This window comes from Pezoporus occidentalis, unplaced genomic scaffold (assembly GCF_034315485.1).
Source record: "Pezoporus occidentalis ecotype Australia unplaced genomic scaffold, CSIRO_AGI_Poc_V1 ctg357, whole genome shotgun sequence".
NCBI lineage: Eukaryota > Metazoa > Chordata > Aves > Psittaciformes > Psittacidae > Pezoporus > Pezoporus occidentalis.
The window spans coordinates 30,875-49,768 of record NW_026915560.1 but is presented as its reverse complement, the minus strand read 5'-3'; the positions used below and the strand labels follow the sequence as shown (position 1 = coordinate 49,768).

General features: G+C 64.5%; 5 protein-coding genes across 6 annotated transcripts; 3 read left to right on the top strand and 2 right to left on the bottom strand.

Annotated features, from left to right (window-relative positions):
• Window positions 1-557: 557 nt before the first annotated feature.
• On the top strand, window positions 558-2,763 carry BLOC1S1 (biogenesis of lysosomal organelles complex 1 subunit 1). Its single transcript, XM_062630573.1, has 4 exons — window positions 558-712; window positions 913-1,024; window positions 2,279-2,411; window positions 2,611-2,763. Exons 1-4 carry the CDS (start codon window positions 652-654, stop codon window positions 2,719-2,721), a joined length of 417 nt encoding a protein of 138 aa, XP_062486557.1. The 5' UTR covers window positions 558-651; the 3' UTR covers window positions 2,722-2,763.
• An 811-nt stretch (window positions 2,764-3,574) lies between these two features.
• On the top strand, window positions 3,575-6,081 carry RDH5 (retinol dehydrogenase 5). Its single transcript, XM_062630571.1, has 5 exons — window positions 3,575-3,678; window positions 4,077-4,397; window positions 4,855-5,113; window positions 5,183-5,346; window positions 5,787-6,081. Exons 2-5 carry the CDS (start codon window positions 4,085-4,087, stop codon window positions 6,008-6,010), a joined length of 960 nt encoding a protein of 319 aa, XP_062486555.1. The 5' UTR covers window positions 3,575-3,678; window positions 4,077-4,084; the 3' UTR covers window positions 6,011-6,081.
• A 65-nt stretch (window positions 6,082-6,146) lies between these two features.
• CD63 (CD63 molecule) lies at window positions 6,147-8,676 on the bottom strand. The gene is made up of 7 exons (XM_062630572.1): window positions 8,533-8,676; window positions 7,380-7,568; window positions 7,054-7,128; window positions 6,865-6,960; window positions 6,639-6,782; window positions 6,479-6,562; window positions 6,147-6,326 (listed from the first exon to the last, which is right to left on the bottom strand). Exons 1-7 carry the CDS (start codon window positions 8,596-8,598, stop codon window positions 6,261-6,263), a joined length of 720 nt encoding a protein of 239 aa, XP_062486556.1. The 5' UTR covers window positions 8,599-8,676; the 3' UTR covers window positions 6,147-6,260.
• A 239-nt stretch (window positions 8,677-8,915) lies between these two features.
• INPP1 (inositol polyphosphate-1-phosphatase) lies at window positions 8,916-10,843 on the bottom strand. The gene is made up of 5 exons (XM_062630570.1): window positions 10,558-10,843; window positions 10,378-10,438; window positions 10,101-10,301; window positions 9,854-10,028; window positions 8,916-9,778 (listed from the first exon to the last, which is right to left on the bottom strand). Exons 1-5 carry the CDS (start codon window positions 10,759-10,761, stop codon window positions 9,286-9,288), a joined length of 1,134 nt encoding a protein of 377 aa, XP_062486554.1. The 5' UTR covers window positions 10,762-10,843; the 3' UTR covers window positions 8,916-9,285.
• A 1,373-nt stretch (window positions 10,844-12,216) lies between these two features.
• GDF11 (growth differentiation factor 11) lies at window positions 12,217-18,894 on the top strand. Of its 2 annotated transcripts, XM_062630559.1 has the most exons (4): window positions 12,217-12,962; window positions 15,728-16,101; window positions 16,417-16,577; window positions 16,657-18,894. In XM_062630559.1, the coding sequence occupies exons 1-4, from the start codon at window positions 12,602-12,604 to the stop codon at window positions 16,772-16,774; spliced, it is 1,014 nt and encodes a 337-aa protein (XP_062486543.1). In that variant the 5' UTR covers window positions 12,217-12,601; the 3' UTR covers window positions 16,775-18,894. The 2 variants fall into 2 exon arrangements, with proteins under 2 accessions (XP_062486543.1, XP_062486541.1); XM_062630557.1 differs by having other exon boundaries at window positions 12,218-12,962; window positions 16,417-18,894.

The window sequence follows — 18,894 nt, the reverse complement described above, 5'->3', positions numbered from 1 at the left end:
TTACCCATTCACTGCTTTATCTTTGGCTCAAGCTCCTGGATCCCTCCCAATGGTACAAGTAGATGAATCCATAGGAAGAATCCAGTATATTCCCTCCACTCCCAGCCAAGGGGATGAGGAGGTCTTCTCCTCCTGCTGCAGCATCCTGAAGCTGGTGAGCTCCGAGATCCTGGAATGCTGCCATCTCTCCTTTGGGAACGCCGCAACCCTGCTCCACTGCCAGGAGCTCTTTGTACAGTCCCATCCCATTAACTGCTGGCACACAAATCCCAGTTCCCGGCATTAGGACGCAATGTCCGTGCGGGTATTCCAGAGTAGCGCCAGCAGGTCTGGCTGGGAAGGAAACGTGGGATTATCTGAGGCCCCTATAGAGCCCCGTATACCCCCACAGACCCCCTATAGAGCCCTGTATCCACCCCCACAGACCACTGATAGAGCCCTGTATCCCCCCCACAGACACCGATAGACCCCTGTATTCTCCCCTATAGACCCCCATATCCCCCCAGAGGGCCCCTATAAAGCCCCATAGGCAACTATAGACCCCCATAGGTCCCATACACGCCTTCACCCGCCATCGAGGCCCCTCAGGGGGCGGGCGGCGCGGGTCACGTGCCGGTGACGCGGAGGCCACAGTCACGTGTCTCCGCCGCCATGCTGTCCCGGCTGCTGAAGGAGCATCAGTCGCGGCAGAGCGAGCGGCGCGAGCTGCAGGGTGAGCCCGCCCCGTCCCCATGGCAACCGCGGGGCGGGGAGCTTCTGATTGGCACCGGCGGCTGCCGCTCTGCGCGGGGGGAAACTCCATTGGCTGGCGGGGCTCTCCGTCAGGGCGGGGGGGGGGGGAGGGGAAGACTGGCGGCTGGGGTATTGGGGGTAGGAGGGGGGCGGATCGGCAAGGTGTGATGTCACCGTCAGCCGCGGTGACGTCACGCCGCCCCTGTGACGTCACGGCAGAGCGGAGGCGCAGGGAGGCAATCGCGGCCGCCACTCGGCTCACAGAGGCGCTGGTGGATCACCTCAACGTGGGGTGAGCAACAGGACCCCCATAGGGACACTCCCATAGGGGTCACCTCAACGTGGGGTGAGCAACAGGACCCCCATAGGGACACTCCCATAGGGGTCACCTCAACGTGGGGTGAGCAACGGGACCCCCATAGGGACACTCCCATAGGGGTCACCTCAACGTGGGGTGAGCAACGGGACCCCCATAGGGACACTCCCATAGGGATCACCTCAACGTGGGGTGAGCAACGGGACCCCCATAGGGACACTCCCATAGGGATCACCTCAACGTGGGGTGAGCAACGGGACCCCCATAGGGACACTCCCATAGGGGTCACCTCAACGTGGGGTGAGCAACGGGACCCCCATAGGGACACTCCCATAGGGATCACCTCAACGTGGGGTGAGCAACGGGACCCCCATAGGGACACTCCCATAGGGATCACCTCAACGTGGGGTGAGCAACGGGACCCCCATAGGGACACTCCCATAGGGATCACCTCAACGTGGGGTGAGCAACGGGACCCCCATAGGGACACTCCCATAGGGATCACCTCAACGTGGGGTGAGCAACGGGACCCCCATAGGGACACTCCCATAGGGATCACCTCAACGTGGGGTGAGCAACGGGACCCCCATAGGGACACTCCCATAGGGATCACCTCAACGTGGGGTGAGCAACGGGACCCCCATAGGGACACTCCCATAGGGATCACCTCAACGTGGGGTGAGCAACGGGACCCCCATAGGGACACTCCCATAGGGATCACCTCAACGTGGGGTGAGCAACGGGACCCCCATAGGGACACTCCCATAGGGATCACCTCAACGTGGGGTGAGCAACGGGACCCCCATAGGGACACTCCCATAGGGGTCACCTCAACGTGGGGTGAGCAACGGGACCCCCATAGGGACACTCCCATAGGGATCACCTCAGCATGGGGTGAGCAATGGGACCCCCTGAACCTCCTTGGGAGCCCCCAACCCTTATCCCCACCATGTGGGCTCCCCCTGAGTCCCCCCAGACCCTTTTCCCCTTTTGAAACAGGGAGCCCCCCAACACTGGTACACCCCGACACTGGTGCCCCTTCACCCCCCAAACCTCCTCCCCAGGGACCCCACTCCCAAATCTGCATCTGTTGATCCCTGCATCCCTATAACCCCCCCCATCCGGGGCAGAGACCCCCCAAAACCCAGCCTGGGTACCCCGAAAGCCTTTTCCCACCCAAATCCTCTCCTTGGGACTAACGCAATGTCCCCTTCCGTGCTCCCCTCGCAGCGTGGCACAGGCCTATGTGAACCAGCGGAAGCTGGACCACGAGGTGAAGACACTGCAGGTCCAGGCAGCACAGTTTGCCAAGCAGACAGGGCAATGGATCACCATGGTGGAGAACTTCAACCAGGCCCTCAAGGTGGGGGCCCCCCCTCCCCCCACTGCCATAGAGCAGGGGGTGTCACCCCATACCCAGGGAGCTGGGATTCCCTTTGAGATACACAGAGGGATGCGGCATCCCTGGTGTCACCATGTGCTGGGGGGGTCCCAACATCAGTGGTTGATGGAAGAGGGGGTGATCCCAAATCCCATTGACATTCCTCCCCCTTATCCCACAGGAGATTGGTGACGTGGAGAACTGGGCGCGCAGCATCGAGATGGACATGAGGACCATTGCCACCGCGCTGGAGTACGTGTACAAGGGACAGCTCCAGCCACCCTGCTCCTGACACCCCCGGGTCCCGACCCCCCCCTCCCCGCAATAAAGGCTGCTTGTGCCATGGCCCCCTCCTAAGCCTCCTCATCCTCTTTAGCACTAAGCCCTGAGGCCCCTCTTGCTCCAGGACAAAGGGCTCCTTCGGGCCTGAGGCTCTAATCCCCCCACCTCCCCCCCCCCCCCCCCCCCCCGCGAGCTCGGCCCCACCCCCGCACCTTGGGGGGCTGCAAAGGGCACCTGGGGGGATCTGTGTGCCTGGGGGGCTGCCTTCAGCACCTCCCCCAGGCTCCACTCATAATGAGAGACCCCAACATGGTGAGGGGTGTTCCAGTGCCCCCCATGCACCCCATTAACCCCCCCCCCCCGGAGCTGCACCCAGCCCGGTGGGGGAGGGGGGACTTTGGCTGCAGCACCAAGGGAGGAGCAGCCGTGGCCCCCCCCCCGGGTCACTCAAACCAGAGCCACTGCCGCAGCTGCAGGTGCTGCCCCACCGAAGGTAGGGGGAATATAGGGGGTGGGGTCCTCCCTCGACCCCAACTCAGCCTGGGGGACCTGGGGGGCTACCCCATAGCCGCTAGTGCCCTGCCTGGGCAGGGGGAGCTGCCTGTGCCCTGCAGCACCTGGCTTTGGGGTCCCTTCACCAGAGCCCCCAACAGCACCCACTTCTGGGAGCAATGGGGGGGCCCTGACCCCCCACTAAGACCCCCCAGAAGGGGCTCCTGGAGGGGGACACAGCCCCCCATAAGCTGTCTTGACTGGAGGGGGTTATGTGGGTTGGGGGATCCCAGATGCCAGGGTGATGGTCACCTCCCAGTGCAGGGCAGGGGGGGACAGAGTTAAATGGGGGTGAGGGGAGCAGCAGGGACCCCCTCAGTTCCTCCCCCTAGTGTCACTGCTGGGTCCCGGCCAGGCGCTGACACCGCATCCGGTTGATCCCATCCAGACACTGGGAGCCCGGAGCTGGAGCAAGGTGGGTGGGAGAAGCTTCCTCAGCCCCCTTTCCCCCACCCTCCCTGTGTGCGTGTGTGGGCCTGACCCACCTAGTGTGGGGCAGGGCAGCGACCCTGGGGTGCCCACCATGGCTTTATGGGTGATGAGCTTGAAGGTGGGGTGCAGAGGGTGACCATGGCGTGGCATCTCTGCTGTTGAGGCTCCAATCCCACTGTCCCCCTGTGCCTCACAGCCCCCATAACGTGGCTGCTGATGGTGCTGGAAGGGGGCATGTATTGTTATGGGTGATGACCCCCATAGTGTGGGGCAGGGCATTGACCTTGTGGTGCCCACTGTGGTTTATGGGTGATGGGGTGACCGAGGCAGGGGGGTCCCTAATGTAGAGGGCTCCAGTCCCACTGCCCCCCTGCCCCACAGCCCCTACGATGTGGCTGGCGGTGGCACTGGTGGTGCTGTGCTGGGCGCTGCTGTGGCTGCTGCGGGACCGGCAGACGCTGCCGTCGGTGCAGGACAAGTTTGTGCTGGTGACGGGCTGCGACAGCGGCTTCGGGCAGCTGCTGGCGCGGCGCCTGGCGCGGCGCGGGTACCGCGTGCTCGCTGCCTGCCTCACCCCCGCCGGCGCCGAGGCGCTGCGCCGCGGCTGCCCTGGGCACCTCCGCACCACCCTGCTCGACCTCACCCGCCCTGACAGCATCCGCTGCGCCGTCGAGTGGGTGAGCAATGAGGTGGGCGACAGAGGTGAGTGGGGATGGGGCATGAGGCGGGGACTATGGGGTGGGATGGGGTCTGTGGGGCAGGATGAGACCTGGGGGCAGGATCGGAGCCAGGGAGGTCCTGTGAGGTATGGGATGAGGTCCATCAGTAAGGAGCAGGATGGGTGGTCTCAGGAGAGGTGGGTGCTGTAGGACAAGAGGATGGGACCCACCAAGGGATGCTATAGATCAAGACAAGTAGCTCCATAAGGGGGCACGGGGGGTCCCCAGGATTCAGAGTCCCTGATGAGGTGTTGTAGGGCAGAGCAGGGGGATACCAGTAGGGCAGAGGATAAGGGTTGGCTCAAGAAGGGCTATGGAGCAAGATGGTCTCGACTGGTGGTGCTGTGGGGTGTGTGGGGTCCAGGGCAGGATGGACAAGTGGGGGAACACACCAGGGCTAGCGCCACCCCCCCCGCCTCCCCATGGCACACCCCCTCCAGGTCTCTTTGGGCTGGTGAACAATGCCGGAGTGGCCAATCCCATCGGCCCCACGGAGTGGATGGTGCTGGAGGACTATCGCCAGGTCATGGATGTCAACGCCTTTGGAGCCATCGAGGTGACGCTGCTGCTACTGCCACTGCTGAAGCGGGCGCGGGGCCGTGTGGTCAACACCTCCAGTGTCCTGGGCCGCCTTGCAGCAAATGGCGGTGGCTACTGTGTGTCCAAGTACTGCATCGAGGCCTTCAGTGACAGCCTGCGGTGGGTGCTGGAGCCCTCATCACCAGCAGCATCCCCAGCCCCATGGCGCTGACCCCCTGCATCCCGCAGGCGCGACATGTACCACTTCGGGGTCAAGGTGAGCATTGTGGAGCCTGGGTTCTTCAAGACAGCAGTGACGGACCTGGAGAGCATCGAGGGATCCCTGCAGCAGCTCTGGGAGCGGCTGGCACCTGAGACGCGCCTCAGCTATGGGGAGGACTATTTCCGGCAGTGTGAGTGGGGCAGACGCACCCCCCGAGGCCCTCAGAGGGGAGGGTTTGAGTTGAAGGGACCTTAAAGCTCCTCCAGTTCCACTAGAGTGGGTTGCTCCAGCCTGGCCTTGAACACTGCCAGGGATGGGGCATCCAAACCTTCTCTGTTCAACCCATTCCATGTCCCAACATCCTCATGGTGACGAACTTCTGCCTAAGATCTCATCTCAGTCTCCCCTCGGCAGGTTAAAACCATTCCCCTTGTCCTGTCCCTGCAGGCCCTTCTCCAGGTTTCCTGTAGCCCCTTTAGGCACTGGAGCTGCTCTAAGGTCTCCCCTTAAGGAGCCTTCTCTTCTCCAGGCTAAGCCAGCCCAGCTCTCTCAGCCCGGTTCCAGGCAGAGCTGCTCCAGCCCTCGCAGCACCGCCGTGCCTGAGACCCCATTCCCTTCCCCCCCCCCCAGACCTCAAGGTGCAGCGCTTCATCATGAACCTCATCTGTGACACGGACCTGGCCAAGGTGACGTGGTGCATGGAGCACGCACTGAGCGCCCGCTACCCACGCACCCGCTACAGCGCAGGCTGGGATGCCAAGCTGCTCTGGCTCCCCGCCTCCTACCTCCCCACCTGCATCGTGGACCTGGTCCTGGCCACCATCCTGCCCAAGCCTGCCCATCGCGTCCGCTGATCCCCCCAGACCAAGCTGTGCTCCCCCCACAAGTGCTGTCAATAAAAACACCCCCTCCGGTGACACATGAACCATGGCGCACCCCTGCGTGCTCAATGATCCACCCACATCCCACCCCAGTGCTGGGACACAGGGATCTATGGAAGCTTTTATTCCCAACCTTAGGCTATGGTAGGGTTTTGGCACGTTGGGTCCTGCAGAGCCCCCCACAGCTCTCCTAGTGTGCAGCAGTGGGAGCTGGGGGGGGGGGCTACATGACCTCATAGCCGCTGCGGATGCCCTTCATGAGACAGCAGGCAAAGATGATGCCCAGGATCTAGACAGAGAGAGGAGAATGGGGTGATGTCCACCTTGCTCAGCCCCATACACCAGGCTGGGGGGAAGAGCCAGCCCCGCACATGGGGATGGAAGAGGGGCCTCAGCCCCCCACATGGGGATGGAAGTGGGGGGCTCAGCTCCATATCCCACTTCAAAGAAGGCGATTCCCAAAGCCACAGGAGCCACTATGAGGATGTTCTTCTTCATCCAGGCTTCGATGCTCTGGAGGCAGCCCTGGGGGGCACAGAGGGGCTCAGGGGGGGTGCTGTGGGGACCCTGGGGGGGTCACAGAGGTCTGGGGGTGTCTCACGTTCTCATAGACGGTGGCAGGGCTGGGGCGCACGTTGCAGGATGTGCTGTTGACACGGCAGCAGGACCGAGGCACTGTGTTGTTCACCCGGAACCATTCGATGCTGCTCCAGTCTGTGTAGTTGTTGGCTCCACAGCAAGAGAACTGCAGAGAGGGATGGTCAGTGGGGTCCCCAGTGGGTCAAGGGGGGGGTTCCCACGTGTCCCCCCTCCATCCCGTTGCTCACATTCCTCTGGAGCTCATCCACTGCCTCCGTCAGGGCTTTATCCTCCCCATACTTGTTCATGGCATCCCAGAGCCCATCCTCAAGCACCGAGCGCACCTGGGGGCGGGGTACAGAAGGGCTGGGGGGGTCAGAGGCGTCCCAGCACCCCTGGATGGGGCCGTGCCTCCCCCCCCCCCGGCTCATCCCCACCTTGTCCTTGAAGACGTATCCGGCGATGGCAGCGGCAACCTCCACCAGGAAGATGATGCTGAGGAGGACAGCGAACTGTGGGGGGAGGAGGTTGGGGTGTCAGGGTGCAGTGGGGGGAGTCAGGGTGGGTGTTAAAGGGGGGGTCAAGATGCAGTGTGGGTTCTTGGGAGTCTCTGGGGGTGTCTGGAGAGCCTGGGCACTCACTGTGGTGACCATGCAGTAACTCTCCTTCCAGGGTGCAGTGAGGGAGTCTTGGGGAGTGTTTGAGGGGTGTTTGGGCAGCTCTGGGGGGTGTTTGTGGTGGTCTCGGGGGTCCAGGTGCTTACCGTGGTGACCATGCAGTAACTCTCCTTCCAGGCTCCGCAGCAGCCAAAGAAGGAGATGAAGAAGATGATGATGCCGAGGACCAGGATGGCCACAGGGGTGCCAGCGGCTGAGGCCGTGCTCACCACCAGCGCCTTATCCAGCGCCACCTGTGTGTAGATCCCGATGGCCACAAGGGCGACGCCGCACACCTGGGGGGGCAGAGCCGTTGGGGGGCAGCCGGACCCCGCCGATGAGGGGGGGCACCTGCATGCACCCTTTGACGGGGGGGTTGTCTTCAAAGTAGGGACCCCCTCGCCCTCCTATCCCAGCACGCTCTGGGGGTGCAGTGGGGTACGGGGAGCCCGATCCTGCCCCATGGACAGACACCCCCGGTGCTGGCTGCTGCGGAACACTAGGAAGTCCAGGATGAAGTGCAGCCTTCCCGCCACGGGGAGAGGCTGCGGGGGGGGGGTGCCCAGCGCCAGCCCCCCCCCCGGTGCTGGGGGTCCAGGGCAGGGTGTGGAGGTGTCAGCCCGGGCTCGGTTCCCCCCCCCCCGGCCCCTGTTTGCTCGCGGGGCCGGGCCCGGCTGCACAAACACTCCTGGAGAGTCGGGGGGGGGGGGGGGGGGCTGGCGCCGGTGTCTCAGTCGCGGCCCGCCCGCCCCCCCCCGCTGGCGGGTGGCCCGAGGCCCTTCAGGGGTGACTCAGCCCCACAGGACCGGGTGGGGACCGGGACGAGTCACTCCCCACTGGGGGGGGCGCCAGGAAAGCTCCGGTTTGTGCCCCCACTCCCCGCCTCGGCCGTTGGCGCCTCCTTCCTCACCCCGACTTCCCCAAACCTCCCCCTGACCCCCCCCGCGGGAGCCCTGCAGGGACCGCGGGGTCCCGGTCACCCCCTGGGGGGGTGTGTGTGTATGCCAGCCCCCGGCCTTGGTGTCCCTGGTACCGCCGGTACCGGCCGCGTTACTCCTGGAACCTACTGATGGCGGCGGGGGGCATCGGGCAGGACCCCCCCTCCCACCCCGGGGTGCCCTGACTCCCACCGAGAGGGGCCGCGGCCTGACGTGAGACTGGGGCGGGCCCCGAGTCCTCCTCCCCCGGTTCCCTCCCGCTTCTCTCCTGTTCCCCGCCGGTTCCCCACCCGGTTCCCCCCCTCCCAGGCCCCGCACTCACCCAGAAGATGAAGTTGAACACGAAAACCAGGAACTTCACGCATTTCATCCCCCCCTCGACCGCCATGGCCCGTCCTGCAGGAGCCGCCGCTCAGCCCCGGTACCGCTCCCGTTCCTGTCCCCGCTCCCGTTCCTGTCCCCTCCTCTGCTTATGCTTATGCTCCCCCACCCGCACCCGCTCCCGCTCCCGCTCCTGTTCCCGTTCCCGTTCCCGTTCCCGTTCCCGTTCCCGTCCCCGGGCGCTCACCGGCGCCCCTGCTTCACCGCCCGCTCCGCGATCATGTGACGGGACCGGGGCGAGTCCTCGGGCAGCACCGGCACCGCCCCGGTCCCGCCCGGCCCTCCCGCGGGTCCCGCCCTCCCCCCAGCAGAACAGACACCGGGTGCGGGGGATGCTTTAATGGGGGACTTTGGAGGGCGGGGGAGTACCACAGAGCTCCCATCGCAAAGACACCGCAGCTGGGACCCCATAACTGCATCCCCAGCATCCCGGACACCCCACAACAGCAGCCCGGGTCCCAGCATCCTGCCACCCTTGGTCCACCCCCTGAAAACCCCAAAGTCTGCACTCAGAGGTCCCCGACACCCCGTAAGCTGCACCCTGAGGTACCAGACACGTCATACACTGCACTCAGAGATCCCTGATGTCCTATACTCTACGACCTGACGATCCAGTGACCCACCACCCTTGGTCCCAGACACCCTATACCCTGGTCCTGCCACCCTGTGACCCACCCCCCCAGCCCCCATGCTCTCAGAGCCTCGGCATGGTGTCCAGCGTGGCCAGCACGGCCTCAAGGTGCTGGGGGTCCACATAGGCCACAAGGCCGCCACAGTTTGCCCAGCGCTCAGCCCCATCCGCCCCATCTATGGGGCAGTTGTATACCAGCTCAGGGGGGGTCCCGATGCCCCCTGCTCGCCGCACCTGCAGGGCCCCTGCCAAGGCCACGATCCCCCCGCCCAGGGCACGCAGGATGGCATGAGGAGCGCAGGCGTCCCAGGCAAAGGTGCTGCCCTCCGAGAGCACATAGACGTCTGCCAGCCCGAGGATGACACAGAGCAGCTTGTACCCGGCACCAGCAGCGAAGAGCAGGCGCCCGCCGCAGAGAGGCTTCAGCGCTGCCCGCACTGCTGGTGCCTCGGCACGGCTCAGCACCACGCGTGGCACCCGCGACGATACTGGGGGGCTCAGTGAGCTCAGCCGCGTGTCCCCATAAGCAACACCCCAGTGGTACCGGCCCTGCCACCTGCGGGGATGGGGACCCTCAGTGCAAGCACCGGTGGGGTCCTGCTAACCCCAGTGCTGCCCATGGTGCAGGTACCTGCGTGTCTTGCAGTCCCGCTGGAAGAAGGGCTCGTTGATGACACCCAGCACAGGGCAGCCCGTGTGCCGGTTGTAGGCACCGATGAGCACCAGCGCAGAGCACAGCCCAGCTGGAGCAATGCCATCAATGGGGCCCACATCCTCGCTCCCACGGATGTACTCGTTGGTGGAGTCTGTGGGTGAAGCCGGAGCTCAGCCATGGGGATGGGGGGATCCTGACCCAGCCTGTGCCAGCACCCCCTCACCGATGGGGTCTATCCAGATGGCCAGGTCCTGTGGGGGGATGCTCAGCTCCACACCAGCCAACGCCGCATCTGCCAGTGCCACGTCACGGTGCACAGCATCCGACAGCAGCTCCGCGGCCTTGCGCTCAGGCTCCAGCACCGCCAGCAGCAGCGCTGCCGTGTCCTCCGGGGTGGCGCACACCCGCACCGTCACCATCTCCCCTGTGGTGCCCTGGCTTCAGCACCAACCTCTGAGTGGGGGTGCCCCCCCCCAGCCCTGCTGCACCCCCAGACTCACCCTCAGGGCTCCTGAACTCGCTGGACTCTTCGCCGTGGATGTGGCCCTGCAGCTCAGGGAACTGGGGACAGGATGGCTCAGCTGCAGCGCAGGGGGAGCCCTCACCTCATCCCACCCTGTCCCACCCCATGCCATGCCATGCCATGCCATTCCATGCCATCCACCCCATCCCGTCCCTACCTCCTTCCCCAGGTCATGCTTGATGACCTCCTGGATGAGGACATCTGCCAGCGTCTTGAAGTCCTGCAGAAACCTCTGGTTCCGGTCAGGTCCTGTCTTCTCGGCCACCAGGAGCTGGAAGAGCGGCTGCTCCTGCCGGCACAGCCGGGCGATATCCGCAGCCTTCTCTGAGGCACTCACCAGGGCCTGGAGCAGCCCAGCCATGGCCAGGGCTGGGGGACACGGGGCTGAGGGGACGTGGCACTGCGGTGATGTGGCCTCCCACCTCCTGCCTGGCCCCACCACCCAGCCCAGTGGTTTTGGGGTTTGGGCAGGGTGGGGACCTGGCTACAGTGATCCCACCCAATGCCAGAGGCCATAGCTTGGACGTAGGGACCTGGATGTGGGGATGTAGGGACGTGTGATGTGAGGATGGGGTCATGGGGCCATGAGAATATGGGGACATGGATGTAGGGACGTGGGACTGTGGGGACATGGGAAATAGGGACATGGGGATGGGGATGTGGACACGTGGAGACATGGGAATGGGGACAGGGGGACAAAGACGTGGGGCTGGCCACAAGACACAGCAGGGCCGGGGGGACAGGTCCCCACTGCCCTCGGAGCCGTGAGAGGTGACTGGGCCGACGCCCCACAGCGAGACCTATCCTGGGACCCCCCCCGGATCTCTCGTGTTCCCCCCGCCCCGGGGAGCCCGTGTGCCCTCCCCCCGGACACCCTTCTCTGCTCCCCCCACCTGCGATGCCCCCGGGAGGGTCCCGAGCCCATTCCCATTCCCCCCCGCCCCCCCCCCCCCCCGCTTTGCCGTTACCGGGGCCGGTGCCTCTCGCAGCTCCTGGAGGGCGGCCCGTGGGGCGGGGCCGGACGGGCCGCGTCACGGCGCCGCTTTAACTCCCTCGGTACCGAGCGGCGGACGTAAAACCGCCAGCGGGGCTGCGGGGGGGGGGATGCGCTGCTGTCAATGCTCCCCGCGCAGCCACCCGCTTCCGCTTGTTGCTTTGTAGCTTCCGCCGCCGCGGGACCAGTGATACCGAGATTCGGTGATGCCACAGGGAACGGGGAACGGCCGCACCGGGAACGGTTGGGGGGCACCCCCCGTAGCAAGCACTTCCCTCCCGCCTCATCCCACCTCCTCCGGGACCACCCCCCCCCGAGGTACCGGTGCGGGTTGTGTCTCCCAGCGCCACACGGTGGCGCCCTCGCCCCTCTTCGGTATTACCGGCTCCGCTGTGTCGCCCCCTGGCGGGATGCGCTTGACACCGCTCCGGTAGTGGGGAGTAGCTGGGGGGAGGATAATGGGATAACGGGATAAAGGGGTGGCTCCTTCGTCACCTTCACCCCACCGGTGCCGGTTTGGTATCGTAGGGGGGCGTCTCTGCACCACTAGAAGGGAGAGTGACCGGTTGCAGCCCCGCTACCACGGGTTTGCCGAGCCTCCAGTTTGCTCTCTCCATGGTTCTGATGGGGAGCAGGGCAGCGGGGGGGACGGGATAACACACGTAGACACCCACCGGGATGCGTATCCCCGGTTTACCGGGGCGGCACGGTGGGACCCAACTCTCGGCAAGTGTCGGGGTCCCCCCGCCCTGCCGCACTTGCCAGGAGTTGGGTCCCACCGGTGCCGCCACCCGTTACAAGGGAAGGATTTGACGCGGGGGGCGGCATCGCTCCGACCCGGTGGCTGCGAGGCCGTTCCCGGTGCTCGGGGGGCCGGCGGCGGCTGGTGCCAAGCCCCTGCCCGAACCTCTTTTGTGCGGCCGCAGCCAATCATGGCCGGTGACGACACACTTCTCTTGGGGTATAAAACCACGGGGCCGCCGTTACCGCCGCTTTTTTTTCCTTTCCCCCCCCCTCCCCTTTTTCCTTCCACCCCCCCCCCCGCTTCCCCGCCCCCCGGCACCGTTCCCGCCTTCCTCCCGTTCCGCCGCGCCCCCCCCTCCCCTCCCTGTTTTCTCCCTCCTCCCCCCCGTTAAAAACGTTGCGGTGGAAGCGGAACGGGGGGGGCCCGGCCCCCGGTGGTGGTGGGGACGTTTTGCTTCCCGGTATGGCCCCGGTGGTGCTTTGCCTCTTGGCGGCGGCGGCGGCGGCGGTGGGAACGGGAGGGGGGGGCACTACGGGAACGGGGAGCGCTCCGGAGCCCTCCTGCCCGGTGTGCCTGTGGCGGAGGCACAGCAAAGAGCTGCGGCTGGAGAGCATCAAGTCTCAGATTCTGAGCAAGCTGCGGCTGAAGGAAGCGCCCAACATCACCCGGGAGGTGGTGAAGCAGCTGCTGCCCAAGGCCCCCCCGCTCCAGCAGCTCCTCGACCTCCACGACTTCCAGGGGGACTCGCTGCAGCACGACGAGTACCTGGAGGAGGACGAGTACCACGCCACCACCGAGACCGTCATCAGCATGGCCCAGGAAAGTCAGTGCCGCCTTTGTTCCGCCCCGCCGCCGCTCCAAACTTCGCCGGCGGGCACCCCAATCCCACCCCCGGTGTCCCCCTTCCCACTCCCGCTGTCCCCATCCCGCCCCTGATCCCCCCCATCCCACCCCCAGTGTCCTCCATCCCACCCCCGTGTCCCTCAGTGTCCCCCCTCAAGTCCCTTGCAGGTACCGGCCCTCTGAGACTCCCCACCGGTTCCCCTCTGGCAGCCCCCGGTACCCCCCGGTGCCCCCCACTTTCCCTCTGTCACCCCCCCCCCTCTACCCGGGATGGCTCTGTGCGAGTGCTGGGACACTCACCGGCATACAGGGAGAGCTGGTGCTGGGCACCGGGAACTGAGATGGGACTGGGAATGGCCAGCGGGTGCTGGGAACTTGTAACGGGTATTGGAACCGGTCACTGGGTGCTGGGAGCTGGTAGTGGGTGCTGGGACCTGGCACCAGCACTGGGACTCATCACTGGGTGCTGGGAACTGACACTAGGTACTGGGGCCTGGTACTGGCACCCGTCTGTAGGAGAACTGGGCACCGGCACTGGGGATGGGTGCAGGGACCTGGCACTTGACACTGGCACTGTTCACTGGGTGCTGGGACCATGCTGGGCGCATGGGGTGGGTGTCACCGTGGGTGACAGTGGGATGACAGTGTGTGACAGCAGCAGGTGTCCCGGGGGGATGCCATGGGGGAGACTCTGCTCTGTCCATCCTTCCCTCCTTCCTCTGCCTGGCCCATGCCTCAGTTTCCCTGCTTCCACCTGCTCCGGTGGTGGGATGAGGCTGCAGAACCCCCACGGGGAGGGGGGGTAGACACGGGGCTGGGGAAGGGGAGGGAGGCCGGGTGCGAAGGGCTGGCGGAAGGGAGGGAAGTGCGAGGCTCTGCCCCCACCCCGTCCCAATTCCCTTCCCAGCCATTAATAGATTCGGGCGGCTTTGAAATTTTATTACCCATAAAATCGCTGCCCCGCCGGGGGGTTCCTGCCTCCCCCCAACCCTTTTAACAGCCAGGGGCGGGGGGCAGACATAAAGAGTATGGGGCGGCTCCTGCCCCCAGCTCCTCTCCGGGGGTCCCGGCCCCGCCGCAGCCGGATGCACCGCAGGGTCTGGCTGCGGCCGCCCCGTTATCATTATGATTATTGCCCCCCCCCATCCCCTCTCCCGGGGCAATTTGTGGGTTTTATGGTTCCTGAGCAGGAGGAGGGAAAGGGCTTCACAGGCAGCAGAGCCATAAAGCTCTCGTGTTCCCCCCTGGTAATCCCATCCCCCCCCAACGCCCCCCACCCTCGGCAGAAGGGCCCCGAGGGGGGTAATTGGGTCTTAAACCAATTTAGGGGCTACCCGTGACCCCACGACCCGTAATGAGGGGTCCTGGGGGGGTGCTGCTGGGGGGGCTCAAGGTCAGCAGAATGGGGGGACATGGGGACACCATGGCACCGCTGCTGGCACGTAGCGGGACTGGAGCTGGGCGGGGGGTGTCTCTCCAGGCCTCCACACTAGGCGAAGGGTTAATAGGACAGGGGTGGGAGCCCCAGATGTGGCCCAGTGGGAACAAAGAGCTTGGGGGGGGGGTGGGGGTCGGGAGCCACCCCCCTCCAGGTGTCCCAGGGACCTTTATCCTTTATTCGCCATTGCCACAGTGACCAGACGAGTATCCTGGCAGTGCCAGGGGCAGCCGGCATGGCACAGACCTCCCCACACTCCCAGCACCCCAGAACCCCCCCTGTGCCCCCCGGGATGCTAGGATGAAGCCCGGAACACAGGTCACTGATGCCACTGGTGCCACCGGTGCCTTGGTGCCGTGGTGAGGGGCTTCGGTGCCAACTCCAGCATCTCTTATCTGGAGAACCCGCAAAACCAACCCCCGCCATAGACACATCTACAGCCCCCAGAGCCACCAGGAGCACCGGGACACATTGTGGTGGTTGCTGGCCAGGTTGGGACAATGTCCCACTGGTAACTGGTGGCCAAGGGGCTGAGTGGCACAACCTGCCCCAACTGGGAGCCAGGGGGAACCCAACATGGCTTTGGGGTTCCCCAGGAGATCAGGGATTTAATGTGGGGCTGTGGGGCAGCAAATTGTAGGGGGGATGTGTCTGTGCCGGGCCCCCACAGCGCGGTTGGGGGGCTCCCTGTGTCATGACCCCCATGTGCCAGGGAGGCCCCGCTGCAGCAAATGGCCCCGCTGCAGCTGGGTGCTATTAAACCTGACCGGTGCGTGGCAGGGGGCGGAATTCCCAGCTCAATTTGACACAGATGTGTTTGCGGAGCACGGAATGCCAGAGCAGTGGGGGGAGGGTGTGCGGGACCCCTGAGCCCTGTCCCTGTCCCACCGAGGTGTGGGGCTGCCCCATGGCGGGTTCATGGGGGCACTGGTGGGGGGCCTGGGGCAACCATGCTGTGCCATGGGCCAGCTGCGGCACTGTCACAGGAACCCCCCCATCCCACTCAGCCCTCATCCAAATGGGGGATCCTGAATCCCAGGTGACACGGGGTCAGGGACAGCCAGGACCTTGCTGAGGATGAAGGGGAATGAGCCCCAGGGCAGCCCCTGGCTCGACCTTCACCTGCTAATGACTGAGGATTAGTTTACCCTGGGGAGGATGAGGAGGATGAGAATGATGAGGAGGGTGAGGATAAGGATGATGAGGAGGATGAAGATGATGAGGGTAAGGAGGATGAGGAGGATGAGGATGATGAGGATGACAAGGGGGGTCCCGGCGCTGCCCCTGATACCTCCTTCCTCCCACAGCGGACCCCGTGGTGCAGATCGAGGGCAACCCCCATTGCTGCTTCTTCAACTTCAGCCCCAAGGTCATGTTCACGAAGGTGGTGAAGGCACAGCTGTGGGTGTACCTGCGGCCCGTGCAGCACACCTCCACCGTCTACCTGCAGATCCTCCGCCTGAAGCCGGTGACGGAGGAAGGCAGCCGCCACATCCGCATCCGCTCACTCAAGATTGACCTCAACTCCCGCCTCGGGCACTGGCAGAGTATCGACTTCAAGCATGTGCTGCAGAACTGGTTCAAGCAGCCGCAGAACAACTGGGGTATTGAGATCAACGCCTTCGACCCCAACGGCAATGACCTGGCTGTCACGTCACTGGGGCCTGGTGCCGAAGGGCTGGTACGTGCCTGCTGTGGGACTTGAGGGGCTCCCGGCCATCCCTGGGGAGGTGGAGGGTGATGGGGATGGTCACAGGTGGTGATGCAGCTCTGTGGGGCTGGTCACAGCTTTTGGGGACAGTCACAGCTCCATGGGAACAATGACAGCCTCATGGGGCTGGTGACACCTCCGTGAGGCCACTGAAAGCTCTGTGGGGACAACAACAGCTCCATGGGGCCCATGACAGCTCCAGGGGGTTGTGTGGGACCTGGGCAGAGGGAATGATGGGACCATGGGGTGGTGGCTCAGTGGGTCTCATCCTTCCTCTCCCCCCAGCACCCCTTCATGGAGCTGAGGGTGCTGGAGAACAATAAGCGCTCGCGCCGCAACCTGGGGCTGGATTGTGACGAGCACTCGACTGAGTCGCGCTGCTGCCGCTACCCCCTGACCGTGGACTTCGAGGCCTTCGGCTGGGACTGGATCATCGCACCCAAGAGGTACAAAGCCAACTACTGCTCGGGGCAGTGTGAGTACATGTTCATGCAGAAGTACCCGCACACCCACCTCGTGCAACAGGCCAACCCGCGCGGCTCGGCCGGGCCCTGCTGCACCCCTACCAAGATGTCCCCCATCAACATGCTCTACTTCAATGACAAGCAGCAGATCATCTATGGCAAGATCCCGGGCATGGTAGTGGACAGATGTGGATGCTCTTAGAACTGGTGCTGCTGCCCCGCACCCCCCCCCCCACCTCTGAACCTGCCTCATTCCTGCCACTTTTGTGGGGGTGGGAGTTTGGGGGGTTTCTTTTTGCTATTTTCTTTTCGAAATACAAAGAACAAGCGTTGAGGTTCCTTTGGATGTTGGGGCAAGAGGACAGAGACGCAGAGAGATGGAAACCCCGCGGAGAAACACTGCAGCAACCCCATGATTCGACTTGCATTGTGCAATAACGCAACCGGACGGAGAAGGGAAGGGGCGGCGCAGAGCCCCGGCACGGCTCCACGGCGATAGGGAGAGGAGGAAGCCACTGCATCCCGCACCTCCGGAGCATCAGTGGGGATGGGGACGTCCCTGCCCACCCCAGGGCCATGGTGACAGCTGAGGACGGGAGAAGCCAGCAGTGGGATCCCCGGGATGGGCCCGTTGGGCTCTGGCGGCGGCTCCGGCGCGGGAGGGAACCGTCCCCTGCTTTAATTTATTTATTTATTAATCACCCTCCGGCCAGGCTCTGCTGGGGCAGCTCTCGCCCCTCCTGACCCCCCCGCTGCCCTGCGTGGGGATGGCACCGCCACTGGCACCACCAGCACCACCGGGCATTGAGGAGAACAAAGCTGCCGCTTGCCACAGGTGCTGGCTCTGGTGCTGCTGGCGCTGTGGTGATGCTTGTTCCTATGCTGCGCTGGTGCCCAGAGCTCTCCCACGGTAGCTGGCAGAGCCAGAGTCTTGGGGGGGCTCCAGTTCGGGTGTCTCCAGTTGGGGCTTTCAGGTTTTGGCGCAGCAGCGAGGGCTCTCTGGGCACCACGGTGCCTTTGGCCCGGCCCCAGCACTTAACCTGAGGGTGCCAATGGCTCTGACCGGGACATGCGTCTCCATCTCATGGATGCGGTTAGGCCTGGCACGTCCGTACCCCGCGTAGCACTTAGGGACAGTGCCGTGGCAGAGCTGGGGGCACTGGGATGTGCAGCACTTGTCCCTGCCTCCACCGAGCCCAAAGCGCTCCCGAGGACATGGCGATGGCCCCATGGTGCCAAGCCCCAGCTGTGCCCAAGCACTTAAGTGTTGATGCCACTGGCAATGCTGGCCTTGCCGTAGTGTCGCCGTGGCTCCAGCATCAGCTCCCCAGATCTGTATGAGAGGGGATGGGAATGGGAGAACTGGGCCCCCCCGGGGAGCTGAGGGGTGTCCGGCAGGTTCCCTCCCATTGACACAGTGGTGGTGCTCCCCGTGGTGACACGCTGGGGACAAGGTGCTGGGTCGCCTCCATTGCCCCTCAGTGCTTTGGGGGCTGCATCATCTGGTCCAGATCATGAGAGATCATCCAGCCCCAGCCACGGCTGCTCTGCTTGGACATTGAAACCACACCAGACATGGCCAAGGAGGTGCTGGCTACGAGAAGCACAGTCCTGCCATTGCCAGCAATGGAGACAGGCCCCAGTGCCCACCAGGAATGGAGCCACATGGCAGGAAAGAGCTGGCATCCGCTTGGAAGGGACTGGAAAGGGCACGGAGCTGCCTGGGCTGTGGGATCTTCCTCCTGAGTTGAGGGAGCCATGGCCTGGCCAAGATCCTGCTGGGGTCTGGTTGGGATCAACCCACAGCCTTCACCCCAACCATCACCAGCTGCTGGAGCCCGGGGGGATCCCAACTATGGGCATCACGCCTGGCTGGCTCTGGCCACTGTAGCAACCCCTGGCCTTTGAGCACCCAACACAGAGCCCAGGACCCAGAGCCCCACAGGGCCCTGGAAAAAGGATGGGGCCAGATGGGGTGCTGGGACCGGTCAACCCCTGGCACTGGCACCTCAGCCCCCTGGCACAGGCAGCACTGGGTCCCAGCCCGGGGGTGGCTGGGTGACTGCTGCCCCCACCCTGTCACTCCATGGTTATTATGATTGTTATTATGATATGTTCTCCTTTCCCACCCTGGTCCCTTTTCCCCTAGTCCGGTCCTATGTTGGTCGCTCAGGGGAGGCCAGGATGTGGCCACCGGGACTGAAGGGGACACATGACCCAAAGGCCCCAGTGGCTGGGGGGTTTTAACCAAACACAGCACTTGGACATCAACACAAATAAAGAAATTAAAGAGAAATTA